Below are 10,011 nucleotides of genomic sequence, written 5' to 3' on the forward strand. Positions count from 1 at the left end.
GATGCTCAGGGGTTACTCCTGGCTATGCGCTCAGAAGTCGCTCCTGGCTTGGAGGACCATATGGGATGCCGGGGGGATCAAACCGCGGTCCGTCCTAGGCTAGCGCAGGCAAGGCAGGCACCTTACCTCTAGCGCCACCATGCTGCCCCCCCCCCTTTTTTAATCTTGTATGTGTATTGTTAACTCTCAGAATCATGCCTGTGGCAATTAGCATTTTGGAGAAGTTTTGCTAACTTACTTGAAGAAACTCTAAATGATTCCCCATCCCCAATACCCATGGACCTTGGCTGGAGTGTTGACTAAAAACCTCAATGAATTCATCAGAGCAACACTCTGGCCAGGGTCCGACCACCAAGAATAAACTCGCTGAGCAGAAAAGGGAAAAAAAAAAGTCAGGGAGCCTAAGGAATCCACATCAGTGTCACACTTTGAGATTGTGTTTGGTTTTAACCTTGTTTTGGATTCCAGAAGACTGTGGCGTTTTGCCCTCAGAAGTGGGGGTTCTGCATGAATTTGCCTATGTGAAGTGTCTCATTTGTGCATATTCCTAAGGAGCTTTCCTGGGCTGGTCTCTACCATGTTCAGCCATCTGTAGCCTGCGTGTAAAGCTGGGAATAAACCTGCTGCGGCCAGGCCACTGTGTCTCCTGTGTTCCTTCCTTCACTTCACTTAGGGATGTCGTTGTGATCTTTGGGCTGGTGGGGACAGTATAAGGACAGAATAAGTGTGGTCCTCACTCCCAAACACCCCTCTTTTGCTCTGATGCTACCTGGAGCTGCCATGGCAGTGATGAGACAAAAAGTGGGGTGTGTGTGTGGCGGGAATGCCTTTAGCCCTAACCACCCCTCAGGTGCAACTGTCAGCTGCTTCTCTGCAGTAACTTCAGCTCTCTCTCTCTCTCTCTCTCTCTCTCTCTCTCTCTCTCTCTCTCTCTCTCTCTCTCTCTCTGGGTGGGAGAATTAAGCCCACTTTGTGCTGAGGATAGCCCCCCTCCTGCCCCTGCCTGCCAACATGTTCTAGCATATTCCTTCCATCTCTCTAGGGGAGCTGATGCTGGCCAGAGGTGGTGAGAACTAGAAGGATGAGAGTGTTTGCCCCATGGCTGAGAAATGGGGGTGCAGTTCCTAGGGCTAGAACTGAAGCCTGCCAGGGTCCCCTTAAATCAGTAGCTGTTTGTGGCTTTTCCTAGCAAGGAGCTTGATTCTATAAAGGGTGACTTCTAAATGCACATGATTTAGAGAACGAGAAAGCTGTGGTTTCATCGGGGGTCCTGATGGGTTCCTGACAAGTCCCTTAACAGTTGAGGCAAGCCAAATATCTGGGTTGAGACACATTCTTGAACCAATGGAAATAAGTGGGGATTTTTCTGTGATGCAGAATTGCTCCCCTGCTCCTCCAACTTCACCCCAAACCAGTAAAAAGTTACCTGGGATGCTCTTGACATTATGCGGTTGTCTATTAAACAGTATGTTACAGGGCTGAGGCTAACAGGAAAATGTTTTTAGGTACCTATGTGTAGATTTGGATGTTGGACAGCATAATAAAGCAGACGAGGCCAGTGTGTTGCCTGAGTAATTGTTGCCACATCCCCCCCTCTTGAGATTCATATTTTATTGCTTCCATTCTGGGTTGTGCACCAGGGGTCTCTCCACCTTTGGAGAAAACTGCTCTCTTGGGATAAATGGATAAAAACTTAAAAATCAACTTGGAGAGGCCGGAGAGATAGCATGGAGGTAAGGAGTTTGCCTTGCATGCAGAAGGTCGGTGGTTCAAATCCTGGCATCCCATATGGTCCCCCGAGCCTGCCAGGAGCAATTTCTGAGCATAGAGCCAGGAGTAACCCCTGAGCGCTGCCGGGTGTGACCCCCCCCCCAAAAAAAAAAAAAAACACCTTGCTCTTGAGGAAGTATTCTCTCTCCTCCTCTCTCTCCCTTTCCTCAGAGTTCTGTGTAACTCTGAAAAGTATGAGATTAGAGAGATGCAGGTGACGCCTGTTTTTTGTCTCCAGCACTCCGGAACCTGGACCCAGCTCCAAGCAGGTTTGGCTCCAGATAAATGCAGGATAGAGGAATTTGGAAATGTAGACTTTTTTCCAAGTTGATTTTTTTTAACTTTATTAATTGATTTGTTTTGTTTTGTTTTGTTTTGGTCACTCCCAGCAATGCTCTAGGACTACTTCTGGCTCTGCACTCAGAAATTGTTCTGACAGGCTGCATGCAAGGCAAATGCCCTAACCCTGTGCTATCTCTCTGGCCCCTCCAAGTTGATTTTTTTTTTTTTTTTTTTTTTTTTTTGGTTTTTGGGCCACACCCGTTTGACGCTCAGGGGTTACTCCTGGCTATGAGCTCAGAAATCGCCCCTGGCTTGGGGAGACCATATGGGACGCCGGGGGACCGAACCGCGGTCCGTCCTATGCTAACGCTTGTAAGGCAGACACCTTACCTCTAGCGCCACCTTCCCGGCCCCTCCAAGTTGATTTTTAAGTTTTTATCCATTTTCAGTTTTTGCAAAAGCCCCCCTTTCAGTGATATTTAAATTACAACCCACAAATGAGACTTTTAGTTCAATCATTTTATTTTTAGAACAGAACGTTTTTCAGTCCACTGGATAATAAATATTTTAATAAATAACATAAATACTGCTTAGTTCACATGGTTTCATGAACATATTATATAAATAAATAGTTTAAAATAAATTATGTTCCAGGCTTTCTACCAAATACTTGGGTTCAGAAATAGCTTATAATTTTGACTTAGCAAACTCCCTCCCCGAGCCCCTCAGAGGCTCTTGGGATAGAAAGGCAGCCATTGGATTTGGCCCTTCCTCAATTTTCCCATGAAAATTTAGAAACAACTTAGGTATATGGGAAACATGATCAATGTGGCTCCCCCATGGACATTCACAAAGTTGATCTCTTCCATTTGGGCCATATCTGACCCAGACATTGAACCAGCCCCTAACTTTATCCCTTTACAACTCCCCAGGTTTTGGTTTCTATTGGAAATCTTGGGGACACCCTAGGCAGACAGGTAGGACATCATTCTGTCGATGGTTACTGCACGAACACGGAAGGCCTGCAGTAGCGTGCAGAGCTGGACTTTGGTTCTATAAAAATCCGGTTCCTCCATGGCTGGGAGATGTGGCTTAGACTCTTTGTTCAAGAACAAGGTCTACAAGGAAAGAGGAAATACGGAACATGTCTAGTGCAAAGATGGGAGAAGCCAAGGCCTGCCTGAAATTCCATATGCTGCTCCCACATTGCACCCCCAAACCCAACCCAGACTTCGCCAACCAGATGGCTGATCAGTGGATACTCCGAGACCACACACCCACCAGCGTGTCAGTTAGATTTGGGGGTGACTCCTTGCTGGGGAGACAAAGCTAATTCTTCCACATGCACAGCTGATCATCCAGTCCTTTGAGCCCTTTGACTCCAATCTCTGCAGCTCTGTTCATCAATATCATGGGAGTCAACTTGAGGATGATGTTTCCATCCATGTGACTGAGTGCCACACCAGCTCTCATGGACTCTGAGCACTAAAGTCCACACTCTGGTTTTGGGGGGGGCCACAGCTGGTGGTGCTCAGGGGTTACTCCTGACTTTATCCTCAGAGTCACCCTGATAGTACTAGGGAGGAAATCTACATGACATCAGGGATTTTTGTTTGTTGTTTTTCTTGGGGGGGGGGCACATCTGTTGAAACTCAGGGGTTACTCCTGACTATGTGCTCAGAAATCGCTTCTGGCTTGGGGGTACCGTATGGGACACCGGGAGATGGAACCGCAGTTCGTCCTAGGCTATCGCTTGCAAGGCAGAGAAGCCTTACGTCTAGCACCATCACTCCGGCCCCGACACCAGGGATTTGAACCAGGGTTAGCTGCATGTTAAGTTAGCTATTCTGTCTCTGACCTGTTGCCATGTTCTCTGGCTCCTTAGCAGAACTCTCTAGGTCACTACATGGTCTTTTACTCACTCCCTTTCATGTTCACAGTAAAACTGGCCCTGGGCTAATATCACATCTTGCCCTTGTATAACAATGCTTGGGCCTTTTGTCCTTCCCCTGGTCAACAGTCGCTCCCCAGGAGAAGCCCAACTAGAGTGAGGAACAGCCCAGGAACATGTCTCACTGTTGCATTTGATTCCTGCGTCTGAACCTGAACTATGAAAGAGGAACCCCGAGCCACCATTCTTATAGAGAAACAGCTCCAGTCCCTCAAACTTGACATCTGGTGCCACAGCAGAACTGAGAGTAAGACCTGCCCCATCGAAGGTAGGTAATTTCCATGTCCCACTTACAGGTCCCCACCTGTTCTTGTGGGACTCTCCTGTGCATGCTCACATCCCCAGAGATGGTTTGAAAATCATGTGACATCCCCTCACATCCTTTTTGGGTTTACTTGGGGTGCTCCCGAGCAGTGTTCAGGGGGCCAGGAGACACTCCCAGATACCTGGGTTAAGCAAGCTCGACAGTTTAATGTTCAGACCCAGCCAAGCTGGGCCATGAGGGCTCACCTAGACTAGAGCTTGGCATGTGCTGGGGATCAAACTGAGGACCTCAAGTGCAAAGCACACCCTCTAGGCCTCTGAGTTGTCTCCTCAGTCTTCCTTCACATTTTAGTTCAAATGGATGAACCCAGGCAGCAGACAGATCACTTTCCTCTCCCCCACATCTGTGGGTCCCTAAATCTCCACAGTTGCAAGTTTTTTGTTTGTTTATTTGTTTGTTTTAGGATCACACCAGCAGTTCAAGGTTTACACTTTTTTTTGGGGGGGGGGTCACACCCTGCAACGCTCAGGAGTTACTCCTGGCTCTATGCTCAGAAATCGCTCCTGGCAGGCTCCGGGGACCATTGGGATGCCGGGATTCGAACCACCATCCTTCTGCATGCAAGGCAAACACCCTACCTCCATGCTATCTCTCCGGTTACCTCAGGGGTGGGTCATTCTTGGCTCTGCGCACAAAAATTGCCCTTGACTCAGGGGACCATGTGGGATGCCAGGATTGAACCCGGTTCTGTCCTGGGTCAGCCGCATGCAAGGCAAACGCCCTACCACTGTGCTACCACTTAGGCCGCAGATAATTGTAAGTATTTGCAGTAAATCTAGAGCTGGGCTTAAGGAGAGTATGAGCAAGAAGAGGGGGTCCTTTTGGTGAGGGCTTAAAACTCTGCAGCCTCAGACACATGGCAAACTGGTGGCCCCTCAGTTTTGGCCTCCGCACCCCAAGGTGTGGTTGTGAACCCAGCAGAGAGATGTTGAGATTCAATTACAGGGAGATCAGCTTTTTAGACTAAGTGGCTAAGAAGGGAGTAGGGATGCTTTGGGCCCACCGACGACTTCCCTCTAGAGGGCGCCCTCGAGCCATGCTCTGTTCGGGTATTGGTGTCCCTTGGGATTACCTCTTTAGGGGGAAATCTTTCTGACCTTCATTAGCTCCTCAATAGAGCTCAGTAGGTTTTGATCGAGAGAGATCTGCTGCTGGGGGTCCATGAGCAGCTTTGCGTTCAAAGTCCTGAACTCGAGCTGATACAGCTCCAGGTCTTTATAGATGCTCTGGAGACACAGGTCCTGCTGGGGACATGGCGGACACGGGCAGAGTTAGCGGTTGCACCAGGCCCCGCAGTGCTAAGGGTGAAGGGAATTCAGACTCTTACCATTATCGAAGGGTCCTTTGCTGGCGAGGGCAGGCAGCTGCCATTCTAGAAGGAAAAGGGGCCAATGTTAGTGATGTGCAACACACGTAGGTGGAATTAGACTTTCTGCTCAACTGCATCCAGGCATCTGGGCCTCTGGTCTAGTGGGAAAGTACACACCTTCTCTTCCAAATGGTGCTTAGAGGACGTGGGGAGTCACACAGGGATTCTTAGCCACTTAGTCTAAAAAGCTGATCTGCAGTGTCAAGAGTTACATAGACCAACTCAGTGGTTCTTGGGTCTACAGGGCTCAGGCCTGGGCCTTCAACCTTACACTATCTCTCTCAATAGGGCATTTTCTTTTTTTTTTTTTTTTCTAGGGGGGGGGCACATCTGGCAGCACTCAGTGTTTACTCCTGGATCTGTGCTCAGAAATCGCTCCTGGCAGGCTTGGGGGACCATATGGGATGCCGGGATTCAAACCACTGACCTTCTGCATGCGAGGCAAATACCTTACCTCCATGCTATTTCTCCGGCCCCCCCTTTTTTTGTTTTTGGGTCACACCCGGCAGAGCTCAGGGGTTACTCCTGGCTCCACGCTCAGAAATCGCTCCTGACAGGATTGGGGGACCATATGAGATACCATATGAGAACCACCGACCTTCCGCACCCAAGGCAAACACCTTACCTCCATGCTATCTCTCCAGCCTCTGCATGACTTTTTTTAAAATGTTATTTCAGGGGCCAGAGCAATAGAACAGCAGGTAGGGTGCTTGCCTTGCACGCGCTCGACCTGAGTTCGGTCACTGGCATCCCACATGGCTTCCTGAGCATGCCAAGAAGGTGTCCTGAGCAAAGGTAGGAATAGCCCCTGAACATCGTCGGGTGTGGTTAAAAAAAGACAAAAAATAGGGGCTGGAGAAATAGCATGGAGGTAAGGCGTTTGCCTTTCATGCAGAAGGTCATCGGTTTGAATCCCGGTGTCCCATATGGTCCCCCGTGCCTGCCAGGAATAATTTCTGAGTATGGAGCCAGGAGTAACCCCTGAGCACTGCCAAGAGTGGCCCCCCCAAAAAATAAGACAAAATAAATAAAATAAATTGCTATTTCAGCGCCACTCAGAGATGCTGGGGGGAGCCTGCATATATGGAGGTGAAGCTCCAAAATACATGCACCACCCTGTACTCTCTTGGCCCTGAACTTGTCATGTGGCAAGGGTTCAAGTCATGAGAGCAAAAGCCCATGTATTCCAGTGAGTATGTTCCCGTGTCTGACTTGGGGCACTTGCCTAGTATGGAACTTTGACCACAACCCTAGTTTGAATCCTGGTACCACATATGACTCTCAAGTGCAACCCAGCATGCCCCCAAACAAAACAAATAGAATGAACTTGTCCTAGACCCTGTGCCGCACCAAGGCAGGCTCCAAAGGCAGGCAGTCCTTGGCTGTGTGGGTTTTCTCTCTGGTGATGTCTATGTGGTCGATCTCTTCAGGAGAGCAGGGGTAATGCACCAGGGTCTGTTTGGCCTGTCAAGAAACAAGAAGACCTGTGTCATGAAGTGACTGAAGAAGCTGTCTTTGTATAGGCAAGAAAAGGGTTACTGACCCCCCTCCTTTCTCTGCTGAGAACCAAGGCCCAATCTCTGACAAACCCTAAATCATAGTGGCTTGGCCAATTAGCCTTCAATACCAGCCCTGCCACTGCTTTGCCCGGACAGCTTCCTTCTTTTGCCAATGCCTGTGCTATTGGAAAACTTTAACTTTCTTTTTTTTCTTTTTTTGGCCAGGGAATAGGGGTAAGTTAAGAGAACCCGATGGTGCCCAGAAATCACTCCTGGTGGTGCATGGGGGACCCTAATCCGTGCCAGGGATCAAACCGGAGATGGCAAGCACCCCACTGTATCTCTTTGGCCACAGTCTCAGGTTTTTGTAAAAGCAGCAGGAAATCTGGTTCCTTTGATAAAAGCTCCATTTTTACCACAGCATCAAACACACAAACCAAAACACCAGGTCATGGGCCAGACTACAGCTGTGCCTGTGGGTCACAGGCAGCCTGACCCATTTCCTGCAGCAGCCCAGTTTTTTTGTTTGCAAATCTAACAAAGGAGCAATATGAGAGGAGCTGACACAAAGAGCTGGAGTTCATGCTAAGGATGCAGGAGCCATGGGTTTGATTCCTCAGCTTTGCATGGTCCCCTGAGCACTGCTAGATAAGGCTCTAAAGCTCAATACTAGCAGGCATGCCTCCCTCCCAGATGGGAAAATAACACCCATTTCAGCTGCAGGTGTGGTAATGGGAACTGCTGTGCTTTGCATGTAGAAATGCTGGTTTCATTCCTGGAATCACAAGAAGAAAGATCCCAGGAATGAAGCCCTTATTTACAGCTTTTACTACAGCTTTTTTTTGTTTTGTTTTGTTTTTATTTCTCGTTTCTGGGTCACACCTGGCAGCGCTCAGGGGTTACTCCTGGCTCTATGCCCAGAAATCGCTCCTGGCAGGCTCAGGAGGCCATATGGGATGTCGGGATTCAAACCACTGTCCTTCTGCATGCAAGGCAAATGCCCTATCTCCATGCTATCTCTTTGCCCCACAAGCTCCTTTTAAATTAAGATAGATTGAACTGTGAGGAGCTGTTGGAAACACATGGTGAAAATTAGAAAAGGGCCCGGAGAGATAGCACAGCGGCGTTTGCCTTGCAAGCAGCCAATTCAGGACCAAAGGTGGTTGGTTCGAATCCCGGTGTCCCATATGGTCCCCCGTGCCTGCCAGGAGCTATTTCTGAGCAGACCGCCAGGAGTAACCCCTGAGCGTTGCCGGGTGTGGCCCAAAAACCAAAATAATAATAATAATAATAATAATAATAATAATAATAATAAAATAAAAAAAGAAAATTAGAAAAAAAATACTTTTTTTGTGGGGAGGGGGGGGACTGGGGACATACCTGGCAGTGCTCAGGGCTTACTCCTGGCTTTGCACTTAGCAATCACTCCTAAAAGTGCTCAGGGAATCATATGGGATGCCGAGGATCAAATCCAGATCCACTATGTGCAAGGCAAATAGACTTATTGTTCCAGCTTCTGTTTTTATTTATTTATTTATTTATTTATTTTTTGTTTTTGGGCCACACCTGGTGATGCTCAGGGGCTACTCCTGGCTGTCTGCTCAGAAATAGCTCCTGGCAGGCACGGGGGACTATATGGGACACCGGGATTCAAACCAACCACCTTTGGTCCTGGATCGGCTGCTTGCAAGGCAAACACCACTGTGCTATCTCTCCGGGCCCCTGTTTTTATTTTGGGGGGAGGTTGGTGGCCTACCAATTGGTACCCAGAAAGTCTGGGGGTGTTAGTTCTTACGTGAAGGAGACCATGTCGTCTACAACTATTGTACTATCTCTTGCTTCCTAAAAAAGTTAAGAAGCCATGTGGTGGTTGGGCCCGGAGAGATAGCACAGCGGCATTTGCCTTGCAAGCAGCCGATCCAGAACCAAAGGTGGTTGGTTCGAATCCCGGTGTCCCATATGGTCCCCCGTGCCTGCCAGGAGCTATTTCTGAGCAGACAGCCAGGAGTAACCCCTGAGCATCGCCGGGTGTGATCCAAAAAACCAAAAAGAAGCCATGTAGAGATAGCATGGAGGTAGGGTGTTTGCATCAGAAGGATTGTGGTTTGAATCCTGGCATCCCATATAGTCCTCCGAGCCTGCCAGCAGCAATTTCTGAGCGTAGAACCAGGAGTAATCCCTGAGTGCTGCTGGGTGTGATTCCAAAACAAAACAAAACAAAACAAAACAAAAAAACAAAACAAAACAAAAAACCCCAAACAAATAAAAGAAGCCATGTGTGTAGAACTGGTTCTGGGGGCTCAGGCCCTCAGAGAGGATAAGTGAGGCACTTTTAAAGGGAAATAACATTGCTTTAAAAGTCCCAATGGAAGAGATTAAGTTGAAGTCCAGAGGGAGAGCTTTGAGCTTAGGGGGATCAAAAGAATCCACTCTTAGGCCCCTCAGCTCTTGAGGGTTTGTGTCTTCAGACTGGACACCAGGGACAGAGATCAGATCCAACTTTGTGACCCCACCCTGTTCCTCTCTGCTGGCAGGTCACAGGGACTCTACAGACACTAGTCTCTCGTTACCCTCCAGGGACCCATGTACAGCTTGGACCCTGCTCCAGGCCCACCTTGAGCCTCCTGCCCCCAAAGTTGTTCTTGTTCCACGCTGCACCCCTTGGCTATGGGACACTCACCGTGTGCAGGGAGGCGCTGACTGCCCGCAGCAGGCTTTGGGATCGACTGAGGCGCTGTGACACTCCCAGGCTGCCCTTGAGGGTTGTGGGGAGACTCTTGGCCAAGGTGATGTGGTCTGGCAGGCTTAGGAGCAC

General features: G+C 48.9%; 1 protein-coding gene across 1 annotated transcript in view; it reads right to left on the reverse strand.

Moving 5' to 3' along the window:
• Window positions 1-2,969: 2,969 nt before the first annotated feature.
• The window catches only part of IL12A (interleukin 12A), a 7,777-nt gene continuing 735 nt past the window's right edge, over window positions 2,970-10,011 (reverse strand). The window contains exons 2-6 of the mRNA XM_049785955.1: window positions 9,877-10,011; window positions 7,048-7,161; window positions 5,656-5,700; window positions 5,426-5,572; window positions 2,970-3,170 (exon numbers count right to left, since the gene is read on the reverse strand). The exon at window positions 9,877-10,011 is cut by the window's right edge and continues 23 nt beyond it. Of these exons, the coding sequence (XP_049641912.1) occupies window positions 3,018-3,170; window positions 5,426-5,572; window positions 5,656-5,700; window positions 7,048-7,161; window positions 9,877-10,011 (594 nt within the window). The 3' untranslated portion in view covers window positions 2,970-3,017. The remainder of the gene's footprint in view (window positions 3,171-5,425; window positions 5,573-5,655; window positions 5,701-7,047; window positions 7,162-9,876) is intronic.

Source organism: Suncus etruscus, chromosome 13 (genome assembly GCF_024139225.1).
Source record: "Suncus etruscus isolate mSunEtr1 chromosome 13, mSunEtr1.pri.cur, whole genome shotgun sequence".
In the NCBI taxonomy this organism is placed as follows: domain Eukaryota; kingdom Metazoa; phylum Chordata; class Mammalia; order Eulipotyphla; family Soricidae; genus Suncus; species Suncus etruscus.